This window comes from Mus caroli, unplaced genomic scaffold (assembly GCF_978045245.1).
Source record: "Mus caroli unplaced genomic scaffold, Mus_caroli_1 scaffold_10, whole genome shotgun sequence".
In the NCBI taxonomy this organism is placed as follows: domain Eukaryota; kingdom Metazoa; phylum Chordata; class Mammalia; order Rodentia; family Muridae; genus Mus; species Mus caroli.
This window is the reverse complement of record NW_028227265.1, coordinates 81,962,151-81,984,334: the sequence shown is the minus strand read 5'-3', so window position 1 is coordinate 81,984,334 and position 22,184 is coordinate 81,962,151. Positions and strand designations below refer to the sequence as shown.

The following is a 22,184-nucleotide window of genomic DNA, read 5'->3' as shown; positions in this document are numbered from 1 at the left end:
GACCTATAAAAAAATCTGCCTTCTAGATCTTTCTAGCTGCATATTATCCAGGCATGAGAAGCCAAGCATATCTCAGGTACCTAACATGTCTCAGCCATGTCTTTCCTTCCTCTCCAGCCTTGTTCCTTCCCCTACATTTCTAATTTCATGGATGGCACCAACCAATTTACCTACATCACCTTCTCTTTGTTAGAAATTTCTATACTTCTCTCTCTCTCTCTCTCTCTCTCTCTCTCTCTCTCTCTCTCTCTGTGCACTCATTGTCATTGAGTAGATAAAGTTGTTTGGCCAATGGGCTCCAGGGACTGCCTGTTTCTGCCTCCCTAGCAGTGGGGATTATATGCAGTCATACCTGGCTTTAAAAACACAAAACAAAACAAAAAACTTAAAACAACCAACCAACCAAAAATCCCATGTGCTCTAAAGAACAAATCCAAGTCCTTTACCTTGCAGGCAGGAACTTTATCTAAACAAGTAGAAATGCCCTGTGGGTTGACTTTGTTAAGAGCACTGGCTGCTCTACCAGAGAAGCTGGGTTCAAAACCCAGCATCCATATGGCAGCTCACAACTGTCTGCACCTCCAGTTCCAGGGGATCAGACACTCTCATGTAAACCCTTACAGGGAAACATCAATGGACATAAAATAAAAATAAATAATTTTCTAAAGTGTTACTCGGGCTGGCGAGATGGCTCAGCAGGTAAGAGCACTGACTGCTCTTCCCCAGGCCCTGAGTTCAAATCCCAGCAACCACACGGTGGCTCACAACCATCTATAATGAGATCTGACGCCTCTTCTGGCGCGGCTGAAGACAGCTACAGTGTACTTATGTATAATAAATAAATTAAAAAAAAGTATTACTCATCAACTATAGATATTTAGAAAGACATAGAATTATAAAAATACAAACAAACAAAAAACAAAACAAAACAAAAAACCCCCCAGCTCCCCAACCCAGAAGAAACTCTGGCACATATTGTATGTCTATGTATAATCTTACAAGAATCTTGTTCAGAAACCACAGCTAGAGTTTATTAATGAAAAGATAAATTGCATAAAACATTACTTCATATTAGTTGAGAAAATATCCATATGACAAAAGATACCACCCATTGCAGAGTCAATAGATATGCAAAAATGTCTTTCTCTTTCTCTTTCACATACCCCTCCCCCACAGCCTCCCCTCACCAAACACTGTGTGTTTTCACCACAATTTACTATGCAGGAGCAAAGTAAGAACCACAACCCACTCCCCCAAATAACTAACAGTGTATGAGCAGCCAGATGAATTAGGACAACCATGCAGACAGCCAAAAGGTTCATGGTAACCGAATCGCTAACCTCATGTAGGAACCAACTGTCTTCCAAACCAGTAAGCACTTTTCCCAAGCCAATACTCTACCATGATAACTAGAGATGCCGAGTGTCAATCTGATAATGTTCGGAGTCTCTGGGAGGGGGTACTTAACCTTTTATGATTCTGTTTGCCTTTAACCTCTCCCATCTCTTACCATTGCTATTACTCACCATTTTATTTACTTAGCTTATATTTTTAAACGTCAGTGGCCTCTCTCCGAAATATGGAGTTGCTTTGGAAAAGGGGATGACTGTCAATTCCCCAGAGCAGAGATCTTTGTCAGAGACCTTACCATGAGGAAAAGACTCCCCTTAGCTTCAAAAGGCCACAGCCATCCATCGTACACGGCAGCTGTTTGAACCTTAAAAGGACATGGCCGCAGGTTTACTTCCTGTGAGTGCATAGGTGTGAACAGTGAATAAGGATTCGGCTCAATCCATCCTACTAGTGGTTCCTTCTTCCTGCTCCCTCAGACGCTCCTGTCCAGTGTTTGGAAATCGGAGAGCCACTATGTCCGAAAGACAACAGGAAGGACCCAGGAAGGCAAGGATCGGTAGCTTCTTAGTGAGCCAGGAAGGCAAGTGAGTCGTTCCTTCTTTATAATCAGACAGTGGTGATGGGGTTGGTCCGAATGGGAAAAGGAAAACTAGTGTGGAGTAGAGGAAAACACTAGGGAAGAAGACATCTAGCTATTTCCCTGTACCTGCTTGTTTTAGTCTAAACACACGTTTGTCTCTTACCTACCGATCTACCTACCTATTTACTCATCCATCCATCCATCCATCCATCCATCCATCCATCCATCCATCATCGATCATCTATCTATCTATCATCTATCAATCATCTCTCTATCATCTATGAATTATCTATCTATCTATCTATCTATCTATCTATCTATCTATTCGTGTATATTCATTATACATTGTATTAGCCTATCAATTTGGCCATACTATCTTTGTCACTTTTGGGAATGGTAAACCTACCTTCCCTGTCTTTTTCAAAGACTGTGTTCAAACAAGAAAAGCGTGCGCACACACACACACACACACACACACACACACACACACACACACAGGATGTTTAATTTCTGGCTAGGAACAAATCAACCTCTTCACCCACTCCTCTTCAATTACTTAATATGCCAAATCAAGTTACTTAGAGGTGTACTGGCTAATTCAATATTCTGACATCAAACCTAACGTAGATAATGGCTCTGCAACACCCCACAGTCCAGATGTCCTACAGTTTCTGTACCACCCTAATTTAAGTCTTCTGCCCCGTTGTTCCTTTTGTCACACGATCCCACTATCCTGAATAGATAGGTAATGCATCTTGCTTGTCTTTAGTATGACAGATACTGTCTCCAAGGCACTACCATGCACCTATATCAAAGAACCCTCTAGCGTGGGCTACCGGGCACCCAGGTTACCACCTCAGGGTATGATGAAGGCAGCGCTGAGATTCTGTCTTTGAAGAACAACAAAATTAGGTTAGGGAGGGCCATGCAAATTCTGTGAGATAATAGAGAATTCACAGGAGTGGTTCTATCAGCTCAGATTTCCCCTCAGAGAGAGAAGCTGAGAGATAGTAGAGTTTCATGCTAATAAGAATAAACAAAGGGGAATGGGGCCAATTCACAGTTGATAAATTTTTGAGGAAAAGGATAAATCTCCTTGGCTGATAACAATACCAAAGAGTTGATTAGCCCCTAAATTACTCTGCCTGGTCTCTACAGACTTGGTCTGCAGTTTGCATCCCTCTGAGAGCAAGCAGGACCCTCTCAAAGTAATCTCCTTTTAGAGGACTACAAAAACCTGGAATGCACAGTCAAGGAGAAAGAGTCCTCTCCTCCCCTGGCGCCAGAGACAATGGGATTGGAGCTCTTTTGGGGAAAGCAAGGAGCTAGGTCGCCATCTGGGCTATGTCTCTGAGAGGATTAATGCTGCCATTCCTGTGAGCACGTGATCAAGAGGAGTTTGGGCAACAAGGTATTATTAGCTAGGAAAGCTCTGAGGGTTAGCGGCTGCTGGAATCCATTAGGGGAGGGAGGGGCAGGAAAGAAGGCTTTTGCAGCAGGTTACTGGCTTGTCTTGATAGCCAAGGAAAGTTACTGGGGAAGATCTGTCAAACAGTTTGCAAGAAAGTTAACAAGTTGCCTGTGGTGGAGGGTATGCCTGCTGCTAAGGGGGGTGCTGGCTCAGTCACTGGAGAGGAGGCCCCACTCTACCGGTCTCTGGCTACCTTCTAGGCCTAGTCAAGAGAGGCACCCCGGAAACCCAAGAGGGGAAACCGGAAGGACAAAGGCTGCAGCATGCTGAAAATCCAAACACATCTTTTCACTTAAAACCCTCGAAGCCTTTTATTTCTATTTTGTAGGTGACGCAATCGAGAGCTGAGTTACAGATGTGGCCGAATGCCATCTAATTACTTCATAGTGGAGGGAAGATCTGCCTGCTTCTATAAAATCTGTGCTCTCTAAGCCAACGCTACTGGCCAGGAGGACTAGCTTCCAGAAGAGCAGGTTTGGAGGGCCGAGGAGGCTGGAACAAGTCAAGGCCTCGAGGAGGTGATCTCAGACTCAGACAGCAACTCCACCCGCCACCAGAGTCGCTACTAATGGTTTGTCAAAATTAAACAGCTGTCAGGGGCAACCATTCCATCACCAACTCCCACTCTCGATTCTCTGAAATTAAAATACAATAGCATGGGGGATGTGCTCAAAGGGGAGAATAATTATTCCTAGCCGAAGGCTTAAATTGGGCGGAATATCACAATCCTTTTACAGGGGTGTAAAGTTAAGGATAAAAAGACAGTGGAATTCAGCTTCGAGGGGACTGTTCTCTCTGGCTGTCCTCTTTTCTTCTTCTCCATCCCCCTAGCCCCCCTCCCCCACCGACAGTTTTCAACAGAAGAGTTTGAAAAAAAAATGTCTGGTATCATCTGGCTTGTTTAGTTATTAAAATACTTCTGTGGCTCTCCCAACTCCCAACTCACTGAATACCATTGTTGAAGGACTGGGGAACAATGGACTCTATATACAGTAGCTCCCTCACCTTGCCTCTTCTGAATGACAATCACCAGGCAAATCAGGGAGTGCAATCAAGCCATCAGCAGTCACACATTTTCAGCCAATCTAATCTACAGGGATCTGGTTTTTTTTTCTTTCCAACAGATCCTGAAGCAGTCACTGTAGCTTAGGAACCCAGGCTCTGGCATGGACTTTGTTTCCAGGTTCAGCCTTCCTTACCTCCTTCGTTGTCTTTGCTGTCTGTACAGAGGGTCTCCATGGCTACATCACAGCCAGCTCCTCTCCACCCTGGCTGGCAAACGCAGTGCCAGCCGTTTTGGTCCAGTGTGCATCTCCCATTGCTGTTACACAAGCCGGGGCAACCCTCTGTCAAGACAAGGAAGGGAAAAACCGCTGATTTGAGGATTGAAAGACTTTGCGTCTGAAGGAAACAGATACAGGACACTGAGTGGGAACAGGCCTTTATAAACAGCACAAAGACTGTAATTGCACATGGATAGAAACAGCAACATTATCCAAGGAATCTAATTCTTACCCAAAGTGGCATCTTTGATTGGCCTGACCCTTGAGACACCACTTACCTGTGTAGGACAGAAATATATGCAACGACCCACTAAGTAGCTTCAGGCCAGACAAAATTAACTTGACATTTTTTCCCCCTTTTACAAAGAAACAAGGTCTAGTCGGTGGTTTGGAGAAGCACCTCAGGAAAATAATTTCAGACCCCCTTGTTCCAATTTTTGATCTGTTGCAAACATTGCTAGAAAGCATCTTTTTAAAGCACCTGGTTGCTTTAAAAAAAATTCCCCTAAATTCAAGAACACGAGTGTGGCTATGAATTTATGACTGGTGTTTAAAAAGAGAGCATTAATTTTATCTGGCCTCAGAGTTGCCGAATATTCATGTGAAATTACAGTGTATTAAATAATTGCACAAAGTATAGGTCAGGAGTAATGACTATACTTTATGCCAAGAGTACATTCCTTTTCACAGACTAAGCAAAGCCCAGGAGAAGGGAAGCAGCTTTAGCGTCTATTCTAACAAACATTAGGATTCAGGCTGCATACGGATGGGACGGGACCAACAGGATTTCCAACTAAATGTAATAGCTGTGCAGATTTGATTACTTAGGACGGACAAAATGAAATACCATAAGGACCACAATAAAACATCGATAGACTAAACAAAAACACGGTAGTGGCGTGCTTCAAGACAGATAGCGAGGGGTGATATTTGGTGACAATCTCCCTAAGGCTTTTATGCTGTTACCTTTATATCCTATCTTGTCTGCTTTTATGGGCAAGAAGGGAAAATTTGGGAAATCATTAATTTAAATATATCCAAAATTGATAATTGTCTCAGCCTAACATAATTTTTTTTTATCCCCCCCCAAAAACCAAATTTTGTCACTTGCCTACTGATGACATCTGGCATGCAGCCAACATGATCTACTTATGAAGGATGACGCTCAGGTGGATTCTGTGATCCCTGGTATGAGTGTGACATGGTGCTGACAGAAATAAGGATTAAATGCTCTAAATTCCTTCCCTGACCTGGCTAGCAATCAAGTCTCTTTGGCTAACTGTGAATCATTTGGTGTAGAAGACATATAATAAAACACTTGCTCCAGAAACGGGGCGGGGGTGTAGATACACAGCTCCTTATCCCGAGAGCACCCCACTTGCTGGGGACCTAAGCTTTAACGGAGCAATGTGTTGTAAGATGTTTAGTCTGCATTCCAATGATTATTCAGGTTTGGGTCTCTAGTGTGGAGCCTGGGGAGGAAATTTCTCAAAGAGACAGTTCTGTTTCTTAAGCTCTTCAATTACAGCCAACAGGAAGCAGGTTGCCTTCTGACACAGTGATACTTAAGGATACCATCAGGCCAGGATGAGATTAATTCTGTGGCTTATTTTGTCTTTAGACAGTTACCGTCTGTATCTATGGATTTGCTCATACATAGGAAGGTAAGTGTTCCTTATCGGTGTGTTCTCTTTGTGGTTTTTCCTGAAGTAGAAGTATTTAATCGCCCCACTGCCAATGTGCAGCAGGAGTATACTGCTTGCACATGGAATCAGGATAGGAAAGCCTGGATATTGCCATGAATATTTTCATATTCTAATGGAAAACACAAACAAGGAGAGGAAAATAGGTCATCTGGGGGGGGGAGGGAGGGATTTTCTTTGCGTTCAGCATTGCTCCACCTATTTCTAGGGTAACTGAAGACGTGAGCCTCTGCTGTTTTTTGCCGAGCAACGTTATCAGTTCTGATGCAATGGCATGCACGAGATTTTGTAGTTTTGTAAGAGTAACAAAAGAGAAATGATGGTATCATCTCTACATATATATTCTGACACATTTAGAACGAGCCAAAGAAGCTTCCGTCCGAGGCGAAATGAGATTTTCTCTCTTTCAACATATGTTAGCCAGAACGTTCTCCAGGGTGGCAGCTCTTATTCTGTGATAAGAGTATTTATGATTCTTTAATTTATAATTTAAGGCTCATTAGCTGAGTTGCAAGCAATGATGATTTTTGAAGCAAAATAGAGTGAACCCAAAAAACAGCAAATGTACTGCAATCTTCAGTTTCGGTTTTAGTGACAACTATTGTTTTTAAGTTGGAATGAAATCTGTGAGAACCGAAAATTATAAAAATGAGACACAGACAATTTAAGTCCCGATAATTTAAATCCGAGGCAACTCACACAATGTAAGCCCAAGTTATAATTTACAAAAATAGGCATGAAAATGTCTACTGTTACACCTAGCGCGATCTGATACACAGCTATATAGTTATTTATGCAGATATGTCAACAAAGAGTAGATATACAGTACCTTTAACTATCTTATCCAAATAGTGAGCTTGGGAAATTGAAAAGGAAAAAAAGAACAGACAGACATTTCAGAAGTGTCACATGGGACAAGGAAAATTTCAGAATTCACATGCAAATCGAGGAGCTGCAGCTGACATCGACTCACATCACATGACAGAGATGTACTTCGAATCTTCTAAAAATGCACTACTCTCAATTTTAGTCAATGTGGTCATGACGCCAGGAACCACGCAGCACTTTTAAAGATCAGTCTGGGGGAAGCTAACACCTCCCTGCAGGGGTCCTTTGGAATACATGCTGTTCTCGGTCCTGTTAAGACTATAGCTACACAGAACTTGGTGGAATGGGGTTCTTTATGGCTAAAGAATTTTGGAAGTTTACTGCTATGAGATCTACAGTAACCAAAGTTTAACAGTTAATAAGTAAATAGGCATCAAGGAAAAGAATGAAATGAAAAAACCATCAGACAAATGTATTTTCATTCTACTTGGAAAAGGGTGTATGAAGCCCTGTAGGAGTCTACAGTAGCCTTTGGCTCCAAGCCAGACGGACAAGCTGTTTCACATATGTAGTCCATTAGGGAACAGGAGTGGTCCAAGACATTGTTTCGTCTCAAGGACCATCTTGAAATAGGCTGGTTTTTTTTTTCACCAGGTTTACAGGACCAGCTGGACCAACACTGTATCTCTGCTGCCTGTGTACCATTTATCTTTCTGAGACAGCCTCTCTCCCGTCACTCATGGCAGAGACCTAATATATTCTTAATAAGCCTCAAATCTTCTTGCTTTGTCAAAATTCATACATCTTTAATGATCTGAAATTGCTTTTCAAAGGTGCTTATGTTGATTATTTTTCATTACTGACATATGCAAGTGGCAGTGGTACTCTTAACGGAATGATTTACATGGTAGCTTTCGCATGAGACACTCTGGGCTGCTGGCTGTGTCATGTGGGTAAACAAACCCATAAGTGGTTTTGACACATCTGTACTGTGTATATAAAAGGATCCTTCGCCTTGCCACAGGATTCCATTAGAGGCTTCTGAATTGCCTTTAAAAATAAGAACGTTTATGGCTAATTGACAATACATTACAAGGGAAATTAAGGTGAAAGAAGAAATGACATTAGGTCTACTCTGCATTCATAACTTAGTAAGCATAATTCATCTCTTAAGCATTAAAGGAGAAATGTATTACTGCATCAGACACTGATACAAATTTTTAATAATTCCTTCTAAGTATTATATAATCTGCAAGAGTTCTATAATAGCTCATTTGACGATCTGCACGTAATCATAACGATATTAATAATCTAGAATTTCCGATTCAGGCAGGGTAGTGTTTCCAAGGGAATTCTTAGTTCATAAAAATTAGTTACACTGATTACAGCTGGCCAGTATATCATGTGTGTGTGTGTGTTTTTAATATCAGATCTGCTACAGTTAATGCAAACAAGATAAAGGACAGAACCTACATTCTAATCTCTATTAGTAGGTTTAAGGGGACTGAGCGTTTTCTGACCAGTCAGTCCTGGTTAATTTAGCAAACAGCATCAATTATGCAAAGCAATGGGGTGATGCACAGTAAAGGCAGGTCTGCCATTGGCTCAGGTAGATACCAAAGGGAGGAGCTGAAATTAGAAAATGCATTGGAAAATACACGGTAAATCATAATTAGCACAACACTTTAAATTATCAGAAGTATTTTAACACAGTGTCCACGAAAACACTACGAAGCTGCTATGATAGTATGTGTACCGAGAATAAGATATCAAGATTTATCATTTTCATATCACGGGGAACATATTAAATATCATAAAGAATCACTGATAGCTTAAAACTAAGACTAAAAACAATCACCTATATTTTACTTTCAAGGGTAAAGTTTGTGATGATGACCTCAAAAGCCTGATCCTGAATAATGAAAGGAAATATGGATACACGAGGTTAAAATAGTTAGGGAAATAATTGCAACAATAAAAATATCATTATAGAAGCCAGGACAGGAAATAATCAGAAAAATGCAGGCATGTTGCAAGAAGCCATTAGGAATAATAATCGTAAAAACAATACAATATAGTTAAAAATTAATATACCTAACAGTTGCTGATATGAACATTAGGTTGCAGAGAAATTACTTTGAAAGTGTACGCTTAAACATAAAAGAATACCAAGTAGTTGTACCAAGTTTTAAGGTCTACCCCGACCCCGCAATGGAACTTTCTTATAGGTGTGTGGGCTAGCCATTTAAGAAAAGCTATTATTATGTTTTATTCATGAAGTACTGTCCTTGACGTTTAGAGTGTTTATCTCTTAAGGGGATCCACGTAGAACACAGGAAGAGTAGTTCCATATTTCTTGTAGGGGGGTGATGTCTCAAACTTTATTTTGGGTTTCATATCCGAAAGAACCAGTGACAGACGGATTCTGAAAACCACACACACTACAAATACAAGTGGTTGAGACGATTCTAGACTCTTCTCTGAGCTCTGCCTCTGAGTGCCTTGGAGATTACGAGCACTCTGCTGGTATATCAACAGCTACTGGTTCCTACCTCTGACCCAGGTGGGCCTTTCTTTCAGTTTAGACCAGTTTCAGAAGGACGTTAGAACACAGCTCTCTTCCCAACCTTGCTTCTTGAAGGTAATAAAAAGGCTTTAGTTTATGGTATCAGGCTAAGTACTTTATATTACTTGTTTATTTAATCTTCAGCACCAGCTTAGGATGTAAGCGTAACTGAGACAGCAAATACAGATGAGAGAGAGACAGAGAGAGAGAGAGACAGAGAGAGACAGAGAGCCAGCCCCATGGGCTGTCTGGCTCCAGACATGGCTAAGAACCATTGTCATGAAGCCATATCTTTCCCCAGTACACACACACACACACACACACACACACACACATGATCAGAAGGACCGCACACCCATTATTGACCTAAGAATGCGAATCATTGCTAAAGCCATGGGGATAGCACCACCTTCTTTTAGATGTCTTTCACAAGGCTCCTTTGAGTAACACCAAGGGAGTGTATGAGTTAGCTATACATCGCTGTGACAAAAAATGCCAGTCAGAAGCAACTTAAAGGATTGGACGATTCATTTTAGCTCTATCTTTTAGCGGTACGATGGGGATGGGTGGGGCAGTTCACAACGTGGGTGGCCAGGAAGCAGAGAAAAGGGAATATTGATTCTCACCTTCCCCCTCCCCCTTGTTTTTTTTTTTTTTTTTTTTGTATCCGTTTAAGTCCCCAGTCCATGTTGGTGCCATTCAGGACAGTTATTCCTCCCTTAGTCCTCTATGGCCAGGCCCCCACAATTGGACACAGACATATGCCTCAGTTTCCTGGTGACTCAGTCTAGCCATGTTGACAGTGAAGATGAACTCACCCTCAAAAAGGGTCTCCTTGCAATGAATGTCGGGATGCAGATGCCTTTCATGGCTCTGACTAGTTCCTGGTTTTCACTGTCTCTTTCAAAATACGTCCATTTGCACAGTGGCCCCTGGGACACAGCAAGTGAAAGACTAGGCACTAGGGGTCCCTGGTCTAATTGCTGACACTGGCGGGCAATGACTGGGAGACTGTGGAAGTATTGCCATTGGATAACCAGCCAATATGCTTTCAATATCAGCAAAGCAAAGGGCTGGTCCTGCAATCTTTGTACACGTGTCCTCTGTGTCCTGTAAAAGAGAATCCGTTCTCTTTTTAAGCCTTCTCACTGTTTGGGGGGAAGACACACAGAGGTGGATAAGATGATCTGCTACCGTCTGGCTCGGTACTGAGCTTGGGCTCTGAGGCCCTTTTGGAGTACCCGTTCACAAGGTTGCATCTGCTTTCTAACACGATGGTTAGGAAGGTACCACATCACTTTGCAAGTTCCTCTAAGGACTGTCATCAAAATCTACAGCTTTGATGAGTTTTACAGATGTATGTGACTTTATGCATAAATGGTCCTCATTAGCATCGGGATAATCAATGTATTCTTGTTGCCTGGCTCCATATAGTTTTAACATGTGTTATGGAAAGTAAGGGAAGACATGTCTTGTGAAGGCTTCTATGTGTTCTATGAAGAAGCGATCTGTTGGGAAAGGAGAGGAAGTTTGTACTACTCAGTCCATGAATCTCCCCCTTCTCTGTCACCTATATGTTTCTCCCCCCTCACCCTAACACACGAGGGTGTTACAGTAACTGCCATTTACTGTTAATTATATGTGAAAACTACGCTAAGCATTTACAATACATTAGCTGATGCATTTTCCCTCTCCTACGAGTTAAGAGGTAGAAGAATCCTTACCTTTCCCATTTTAGTGGCAAAGAGATAGAGGCACAGAGCAGGGGACTGACTTGTCTAGCCTGAACCTGCAGGCAACTGGGAAAGGCAAAACCCCAGTCGGGCGATCTATGAGCACCGAGAGTCCCATTTTGAGTAAGCCAGTCACGTGTACAGCTCAGAGGACACAGGGCTGTGTACCTGTGTGAGGCTGAGCATGCGCATCATCTGTTTCGGGATTGGTCCAGGGAACGTCTGACCAAGGGGAAAGCATTACTTCATCATTGCAGGTGAAGGGAAGACTGAACGCAAGCTAACTTGAACCACTAACCCACCGATACCCCAGTGCACGTAAGAGTACCTTACAGCTTTCAGCTACGAACTGCTGTAACGTGCAGTCTTGAAAACCAGTAGGCAGGCAGGTAAAAATACACACACAACCCAAAGGGCTGAAGACAAGAACAGAAGCAGTTCAGCTGACCTATAAACGCCGCACCAGGAGGACCTGCTCAGCCGTATAACCAAGGAAGGCTGTTCACTTAAAAAAAAAATGAAGTCAAAGAATATACATGTCTGTGTTCTTTGGGGAGGAACATGGATCTCTCAAAGGCTACTTGGCACGATATTGATTCCAGATCACCAATACGCCGATTCTCATAAACACAGAGAAGAGACGGAGGCAACCATGTTGGCTCCATGTATATTAAGTAGCTCAGGAGGGAAAAGGGAAAGTGTCTGTGTGTGCATAGCTGCTGGTGTGTTTGGTTAGGAACGATTCCCACTGTTTCTGCCGTCGACAGAGTGCTTGGTCGGAACACATTAAATTGTACAGTATTTCCACGGGACTGCTGAATTGACTCTCAGATTTAAGTTAGACATAGGCAAACAATAGAGGATTGAGGACACTGGAAATATTTCTCTCTTTAAAGACAACAGTCGGAGCTTAGGGGTCTATCTTCAGAAGAGGTTAGTTCACTCAGAGGGTGCACACTAAAGCACGGAGGCACTCCTCGCTGCAGCTAGGAGTGCGAAGTCCTTGGTAGGGAGGGTAGAGTTTGTATGTAGCATTGTGTGCTTCACAAGTTCTAAAACGCAGATTTAAAAAAAAATGATTCACATTAGTATCTCATTAAAGTTGTAAGTAAGCATCATTCTTAGATTATTCATTCGCCAAGCCCTAGTAGGGTGACAGAGAAGCTACCGTCTGCAAATAAGTACATATTAAATCCATTTATTCCAATCAGCAACCGTTTAAATCAGCGTGCAGGCTGCATACCCATTGAGTTGATGTTCCTTAATTGGTACTCACTGTGCTGTTTTATTACTGATTACTACACCATAAAGGATTATGATATTGACATCATTTTAAACACCATAAAATAATTCTATATTCTTAAGAGTTTACATAGGTCCATTAAAATATACTTTACAAAAAAAAAAACCCGAGAATTTTTATTCTAAGATTAGGGAAAAGCATTTAAAATATTCCACACCATCTAGGAAAGCCAATGAATTTGAATTTCAGCATCTAGTAAGTGTGAGATGGTGTCATATAAAGAAAAATAGCTTGTGTGCATATGTGCATAGTGTGCTGTCTTAGAGACCATTTACTCCCTAAATCTGGCCCCCTTCTGAAGACCTGCTTCAAATATCTTTGACATTTTGGGTTTTCACTGTTTTTGTTTGTTTGTTTGTTTGTTTGTTTGAGACAGGGCTTCTCTGTATAGCCCTGGCTGTCCTGGAACTCACTTTGTAGACCAGGCTGGCCTTGAACTCAGAAAAATTCACCTGTCTCTGCCTCCGAAGTGCTGGGATTGAAGGCCACCACGCCTGGCAGGTATTCACTCTTTACCCCCTCTCTGTTTTTGTTTCAGTTTGAAAATTTGGGTATGAAATTTCTGGATGAATACATTGCTCCTCATATTATCCACGCAGGTAAATCACTATGCTTTGGTTTGGAATGCTACTTAAAACAAGACGTCCCCACAGAGTGAAACGGTCACTTCCTGATTTAAACCAGACTATAATAATTCAGATCACAGAGAAAAGATGTTTTGGGACTAACCACAGTATTGTAAGGTTAGCATTGTCATTAAAGGGCCGCTATGAGTTAGTTACAGGGCCTCCTTACAGGACAGTATTCGATATTTCCTTCAGTTTAAAATTATATGCCCAACTGAAAACTATATATTTACAATGGGGGTACTCAGAATGCCTGCCCAGACACATGGATGTCAACATATGCAAAACTTGTCACAAAAGAAGCTATTGTCTGGCACACACTGTGTCGAGCTTTGTAATAGTCTTCGAATGTGGCACGATTCCTCCTATTGGATCATATACAGAAACATGTTACCAACACATGTCTCCTTTAGTTCTCAGTCCCTGAGTTTTACTGGATGACATAAGGGAAAACCCAGCTTGGGATTTTGTGATTCAAGGGGGCACGGGTGGGGGTGGGGTAAAGGACAGGTGTAGTTTAGTATTCTGATATGGGGAAATAAAACTAGCCAGAGAGCACTGCTAACGTTACTTTAATGGAATGAGGGTGTAGCTCTGTGTAGAGCATATGCTAACTATGTACAAGGCCCTGGATTCAATTCTCAGGACGCTCTCAAAAGTATAGGCTGAGGACGCATCTCAGTGGGAGGGCCCATGCTTACTGTGTGTAAGGCCTTGAGTTCAAGCCACAGAACACACGTATGCGTGCTACAAAATTTTATGCCAAGAATTATGTATTTGAAATAACTGCAGTGTGTCATACACTGCTAAAACACCAATCAGAACTGGGGCTGGAGCTGTGTCCCTTTACCTCAGCACTTGGGAAGCAGAGGCTATGAGTTCAAGGCCAGCCTGGTTTTCATAGTAAGTTCCAGGACAACTACAGCTATACAGAAGAACCCTATCTTGAAAAACAAACAAACAAACAAACAAACAAACAAACAAACAAACAAACAGAATATCAGTCAGATGGAGGTACTGAATTGTTCAGAATGGATCAGGGGTTACCTACAATCATCACTTAACTAATCTTTATGTATTTGAAAAATTCAATACTTGTGACAAATTTGAGCTGGGAACGTAGCTCAGCTGCTACTGTGCTTGTCTAAGATGCATGAGGTCCAGGGTTCAACTCCCAGAATTACATAAATCAGAATGGCTGTTTTATGTAATGGTGCATGCTTGCAATCCCGGTACTCAGGTGGACATAGAAGTCACCTCCTATCAGAAGTTCAGAGTCAAAATATGTGACTTAAGGAGTTTGAGAGCATCTTAGGTGACATCAAATTCTGCCTCACCAAATTAATAATTAATATTTAAAATTTCAAAAGAAGGGAAAGTTTGTATGCTGACAATTAGGTGAATAGAGCTTTGGGTCTTTCTTACAACAGTTTTCGTTTTAGGTAGGAAAACTTTAATGAAAAAGATCAAATTGTCTTTTTCACTCCACCCAGATAAACTAAAACTCATTTAAATATGTAGATGAAAATAGGTAATTTTTCAAAGATGACTTAAATAGAATGCCTTATCCCAGATTCTGAGGTGAGAAAGTGCACAAAGGCATACAGATAACTTTCTATACCTTCTCCCCTATGGGCATACACTAATGATAAGTATAATCTACCCATTTTCTACAAGTGCATTGTTTAGTGGCCAAAGCCTGTATAAAGTATTTAGCCTAATCATTTCAGGTGATATAGAAACTAGATATAAACTTAAATTTTGCAAAGGAAAACATATTTTTTTCAATAATTTCCAACCTCTTCAAATTCTTCCCAGTATAATTAATGTTCTTTAACATTTTTTTGTTTTTGTAATTGTTATTTTTATTTGAAAAACTCTAAGCACTATTAACAGATATATTTCAAACCTTCCTAAAAATCTTTCAAACTTCCTTGAAATAAAATATAAAATATAAACACATGGCATTTTATTACTGAGCAATGACTGTTACTTCATATGTTTCTATGGCGATTCAGATTTTTATGACAAATGGTTATTAGTTTATTATGGAAAAAAAGAATTTCTACTGTATAAAAACATACATGAACAACTAAAGAATGATGTACCAGGCAGCCTCAGCTAGTTCTTCAGCGTATGAGCTCAGGAATAGCTCTTGTGGGGTTGGAATGGGGTTCTCTTGTATATCAGCCATATACCCATAGCGAAGGTCTACAGATTAAGTTCTCTGAACTGCGGTTTCCTGAAGGTCTAATAGCTTTACCTTATAATACAGCCAATCTATGAAGACCACTCTATATTGTTCTCAGCCCATGGAATACACTTAGCAGATAGCAGGGATCCATCTTATTCACAGTTTATATGTGAAAAACCCAAACTTATGAGGTAACTTATAATAATGATTAAGATTAATATTATATATTATTACTATCATATGATATTAAATATACAGCAACAATAATAATGGTAATTATTATTATTATTTTAAGAAACCAAAAAGAAGGGAAAGTTTGACTTTAAGCAAAGGACCTCGGGGCTGCTAATAATTTGTTTTGCACACTGCTTACAATGTCCTCTGGCTTATGAATGCCAGGATGGGTCCCTCATTCTTCAGATCAATATACATTCTGTTGGTAGGAACAGCATTTATATGAATGAGCTCATTCTCTGAGGGGAGCACAACCCCATTTTGTGTGTGTGTGTGTAGAAAAAAGTTTTCTACTGTGTCATTCAAATCATCCCAATGACTTAGTGACATGATATTAAATGATTTGTGATTCAGCTTTTTAAATGAAAGCATCCCACTACGTCCACTATTGGCTTCATTTCAGGAAGATAAATTAACATTTTCTAAATGAGCTTGAGTGTCCACATAAGTATCCAAACCACCTACTAAGAAGTCCATGCTAGCGTTGCAGTAACTAAATGGGAACCAGGGCCTTTAACTGGCCTCTTTTACATGCACGCCTCTATCCGTGTATTGTGAGCTTGCTGGGAATTTTGCATTCTATTTTCACTCCGAAATGTACCAAGCAGATGGAATATACATTGTTAACTATAATAGTAGAGTGCGATAAATTTAAATTCGTGCATTGCCATTTTGGAATAAAAGAAGACCATTCTCAGCCTAGACAAGCTTTTCAGAAGTGTGGGTGTCCCATGCATGTGAACTTGCGTATCTGGACTTCCTCTGTGTGGCTTGGGCTTATACTGGCCACAGCCTGAAGGACACCAGATTGACGCACTAGGATGAGTATATGAAATCACCACATAGATTTTTCTCCTTTCACATTTTAAGCCAGCTATACTGGTACCATGTTCCTTCCCATGGGCCAGTGTATGGGGCCTGGATGACTTGTCTTCATGATGACCACTGCTGGGGACTCTTCTTACGAGTCAAGAGCTGGGAAACGTCACAATCAAGAGATTGTGAAATGCACTGCTTTCTCCCTCATTGTTCATGCGGGCGGACTAATGAATGGATATCTGCTGCCATTAATCCACAATTAGATCACATGTTTAACTGCATGCTTTCTATGCACACATATATAAATATTAATTTCGGATAGGAAGGGAATCACTCGGCACCATAACAATTAAACAGCTGTAACCTGTCTTGTGTGCTAAGGGATGGAGCTGCGGGCAAGCTTCACAGGCAGATGGTTTTACCCACCCATACTTAATGTTAAAGACTTTAAAAAAAAAAGAATAGGAAAGAAAAAAAAGAGGTGTTGACAAATCAGAACCAGTCTGCATAGTTTTAATGCAAATTGGCCAATTTGCAATGTAGATTGCCCTAAAAAACTAATTTGGCGTATAGGAAAAAAATTAAGCTCTGCTGTTAAAGGAAGGCATTATATCACATTTGGAGGTAGTAGGTTCCCCACCAACATAATTATTTACTAATTTCATTCAACCAACAGAGTCTAATGGAGAAGCATATGACAATGTATTCATATTTAAGGGCTTCCTTTGCTCCTTAATTTACCCAAGGCACACACGCCTGTTGAATCCCAGAAACGTCAGCCGTATTTCAGATGGTTGTTTTCCACTTTCATTAAAGGGGCACTCAAACAGGAGAGGGTCATCGACCCTCTTATGAAGAACTGTAGGAAAGAAATTGGCTTCAGTCACACCATTATCTGTGAATACTGTCAACAGGCCAGGGTTGGGGGTGGGGTGGGGCGGCACTGCTTTTCGGATGAGCCCAGGGACATTTGTCTTTTGAAATTAGGTAGGTCCCTATGACTGTCTAAGAAACACCTGTCCCATGCCTGGTTCTATTGGCAGTAGATAGTGCAAGAAGAGACCCACAAGTGGCTAAGGTGCAGAGAATAAGAGACCACAGAATGCTTAGCCTAAACGGGACATATCTACTATGCCTCCTCCCTGCAAGGCACAGGGATCATAGTGGAAGAGGGAGTAGAGAGAGTGTAAGAGTCAGATATGGTGGATGACTGCAAAGAAACTGTCTTCTGGACACAGCAGGGTAGCTACAAATACAAGACCCCAGCATGCCCAAGCCAGACTGAATCCCAGCATGGGAATGGGAGCTGTTTGCAACTGCTGGGAAAGAGAGACAGTTCTCTTCAAGGGTGAGGCTCCTAGTAAGTTGGCCACACTCCAGTGGAAACAGACCTAAGAATACTAGGACAACACAAACTGGTCTTGATGGGTTTAAAAGAATGGACCCAAATTTGAGTGATTAGGGGAGTGTGGTTAATATGCATAAGAAACTCTCAAAGAACTAATACACTTACAGAAACTTATATAGGCCCAAGCCTTTAATCCCAGCACTTGGAAGGGAGAGGCAGACAGATCTCAGTGAGTTCGAGGCCAGCCTGGTCTACAGAATGAGTTCCAGGACAGCCAGGGATGCACAGAGAAACCTGCATTGAAAAACAAACAAAACTTTCTATAGATGAAGGTGAAAGCAACCAGCAACCAAATGGCAGGTGAAAAGGTAACTAAGAGGCTGCTTGCCACTTGTCTTATGCATGAAAGGAAAGTCTGCCAGGGCAAGACTGAGTCGACGCTGAGTGGAGGAGTAAGACAGTGTTGGAAACCGCGGGCTTTATTCTCTCACCCTTACAACAAAGCAAATCAAAATCTACTGTGTTGTGTACATAGTGAGCATGCATGCAATCTATTATCTCTCTCTCTCCCTATCTATCATCTATCTATCTATCTATCTATCTATCTATCTATCTATCTATCTATCTATCTATCTATCTATCTACTCTTTCCCTCTCTACTCTATCCATCCATCCATCCATCCATCCACCCACCCATCCATCCATCTATCTTTGAGATAAGGTCTCTCACTAAACCTTGTGTTCACTGACTGTCAAGACTGTTTGGCCAGCAAACACTTGAGATCCTCCTGTCTGCCTCCCAGTGCTGGGATCATAGATGCGGTATCCATGCTAAGCTTCTTACATGGTGCTGAGGATCTCTGCTCGGGTCCTCATGCTTGTAAAACGAGTACTTTACTCTATGACCAATTTTCCCCAAGCCTCTAACTTTTTATTCACCTCCTTAGGATGCTATCACTCTTAGCATATAAGAAAAGTCACCTAAACTACATATGAGTTCCTCCTTAGCTGCCTGGCTCTTTAAGTTACCTGGGTAGAGTTTTGGGAAAGATGTAGCAACTTCACAAACTTTCCCTTCTTTGCGCATGCCCCGAAATAGTTGAAAACAATATTGTGCATGTGGCTTCAATTCCTAACGCCGTGGCTCTTTACTTCCCAACTAAAAGGCTTCTGAGGAACTTGGCCAATACTGAAGAGAATATTTTTTACTTTTCTTCTTCGTTCAACTGTATATCCAGACAATTGAGTTTTAAAACCACCGAGATGAGAGGTTTTGGTGGTAACTAAAATCTTAAAGATGGTTCTTAAATGACGCAAATCAACAAGGCATTCCACGTTGAAAAAGATATTCCAGCGTGTTAGCACAGAACCAATGGCAAGTTTACATGAAACAGTATGATTTGAAAACTGACATGTACCTCAGTAAGCCTTTATTCAGTGTTAGGGATCGAGAAATGTTACCCCAAAGCATGCTGCTTGGTGTGTTCAGTGCTTTGACCTGATGGTGAATAAGGTTTCTAGGACCTCCTTCTACCTGCCACCCCCTTATGGGTGGCTGAGGGGGATGTCTCTGCAGTTGTTTGATCTTCCTAAGGTAACTCCCTTTTGGAGAAGCAGTAAGTCCTGGTCCTGGATGCCACAAACATCTTATTAAGCAGAGAGTCTGGCACTTGCCCTTCTAGGAAGTGTTATTTGCCTTTCTTTTGTGTATTTGGCTCCTTCCATCTCTAAGGTTTGCAACTCTTGGGAGTTTCTAGGTCTCTTGTCACCTTCCCCAGAAAATCTTAAGTCTATCTTTCTGCAGCTTTTTATACTTGAACCATCTGATCCCTTGGCTTTTCATCTTACGTGTTAAGTCACCACTCAAACTTGTACAGCAGCAACATATTTACATCTTACTTTCCCATTAATCTGTTAGTTTGTTTCTGTAACAAAACTGTCCTGTTTATCTGTCTCTGGACATCCTATTTATATTATAGCCTTGAGTTACTAAGTCTTCAGGAAGTGAGTTGAAACCTCCTTCCTCCCCTGCATCTGTTAACATCTTTCAGAAAACGCTTACCCAAATGAACTGACTTCCAATGAGAATGAGACTCAAGGAACAACGGAACTCTTAGACACAGCATAGAACATGTTAATTTAAGTTAATGGAACTCTTAAAGTCAATGGAAATCTTAAGTCAATAAAAAATCACAGACACAGTGGAGAAATTATTAATTTAAATTAACGAATTAAGACAATTCCTTGAGGGCTGAGAATACAGCTTGGGGGTACATAACCTACTTGGCATGTGTCAAGTCTTGGGTCCAAACTCTAGCAGCACCGTCCCAACCCCCTCAAATCTTTAGTAATTATGATTTAGAAGTTGTTTTCCCCAACACAGAGTACCCCTACACAGAAAGTTAGCTGAGCCCCAACTAAAACTCGCTAGGAAACCATGCAGTTTCCGGTGGGATTTACATAGAAACTAGGATGAGAAGTCTGAAAGGTTGTTCAGATCTGAGAACTGAGGCATAGTTTACAAAACCCAAGTGAATATAAAACAACAGAAAAACCACTGGCATTTTCTTCTGTTCTGCTCCCCAAGGAGGGTGGTGGGGGGAACCTCACCTCTCAGGGGCTTTAACCCTCTACTTTTTTTTTTCCCTGAAAGCTGATGCGTGTGAAGGCCAGGATGCCTTCCAGTAAGTTGGGTGAGAAAAAGCTTAACATAGGCACCGATTTGGTCCCCAACTTTTCACACAGGACGTAGACTTGAGAGGAATCTGAGCATAACCTCTTATCGCAAGATAGAATTTGTTTATCATACCAGGGCTATGAAAGTAGGTGAGAAAGATCTCTTTGAAAGATCTCGAATGTCTTATCCCATCCTTACAGGCAATGTGTAAGTCACCTGCTTGGGAAAACTGTATGTTAATACCAGGTACATTCACCCACAGGACAATCACTGACATTCACAATTGACTTTCAGATGTCCCACACATTGTTCCCTTTCTAAAGCATGGAAGGCATTAACAGCTCCCTAAGGGACACACCTGTCACGAAGATGTACCTCTCGGCCACACTGTTATCTTTTGACTGACATTCTCAGGCCGATGATGCTGTCGCCCCCTAATAAATCTCAGCACCAAGGACGGAAAACAGTGAGACTGGGCCGAGGAGAAGGACGCTCCAACAGCAAATGCTGACTATGCTCAGATTTCACCCCATCCTTAGGGATAAGGAAATGGGTACCCTAAGAAATAACCCTTCCGGGTGACTGGAGAACACCTGTCACAACAGCCCACTGGATGGTGATTTTACAAATGCTATAGAAAGCCAGGTGCTAAGGCAACTGAAGATTCAAATCTAAGCTTTTTTTTTTTTTTTTTTTGAGGATTTGAATGGTATGAGAACATAATTTAATTATTTGATACTTTATGTGTTCATTAAATCATGATACATACATCATATAAAGGGGAGTCTATAATGATACAGAAGGGCAGAACAGAACAGAATACTATAGACAATGAAATGTATTTCTAAACCATCCAAAGAAGAGTGCAAATTTACTACAACTCTGTTGCTTTATGGGTATGGGTTATAAAAGCAGAAGCCAAGTGACTCAAACCCTTTGACAGGTAGCATTTGAGGCTAAACCATGTCAGAAACACGGAGTCTCACTGAATCAGGTTCCACCAGGACCTCTGAATCAGTTTCCATTGGCTGAGTGCTCTCTCACTCAGCAGGTAAAAGACACGGACAGGAAGCACGGCTCTACCACTGTTTGCACCCCGGGCCAGCACTGAGTTGAACCCACAGCTCCAAGGCTTTCTATGATGAGATCAGTATACGTTAAAAAAAAATCAAAACAAAACAAAGAGTGATTCATATGGTCATATGGGAGGGAGAAGAACCACTTGAAGGTGAAATAAGCCACACCAAAATAGACAGCTCCCACTGCAGAGACACCCAATATTGCTTCCTCGCAGACCTGACACAGGCTGAGTGGCGAAACATGAACATCTCTGACACACCTTTTAGAGTAAAGACAGCACTGACATCTTAATGAGAGAGGGTGCCCATCTCTTAGAGAGGTCAGAGAAAGCAGGTTTGCACTTGTGGCAAAGAGACTAATGACCTAATTTAAGAAAATTACCAATT

The 22,184-nt window shown here is 41.4% G+C and overlaps 1 protein-coding gene across 8 annotated transcripts in view; it reads right to left on the bottom strand.

Moving 5' to 3' along the window:
• The window catches only part of Tenm3 (teneurin transmembrane protein 3), a 623,557-nt gene that overhangs the window by 78,494 nt on the left and 522,879 nt on the right, over positions 1-22,184 (bottom strand). For 6 of the 8 annotated variants that reach the window (XM_029480774.2, XM_029480777.2, XM_085843954.1 and 3 more), the window contains 3 exons: positions 7,220-7,246; positions 5,654-5,671; positions 4,604-4,750 (listed from right to left, as the gene is read on the bottom strand). In XM_029480774.2, the coding sequence (XP_029336634.1) occupies positions 4,604-4,750; positions 5,654-5,671; positions 7,220-7,246 (192 nt within the window). The remainder of the gene's footprint in view (positions 1-4,603; positions 4,751-5,653; positions 5,672-7,219; positions 7,247-22,184) is intronic. The other 2 variants (XM_029480775.2, XM_085843953.1) reach the window with 2 other exon arrangements.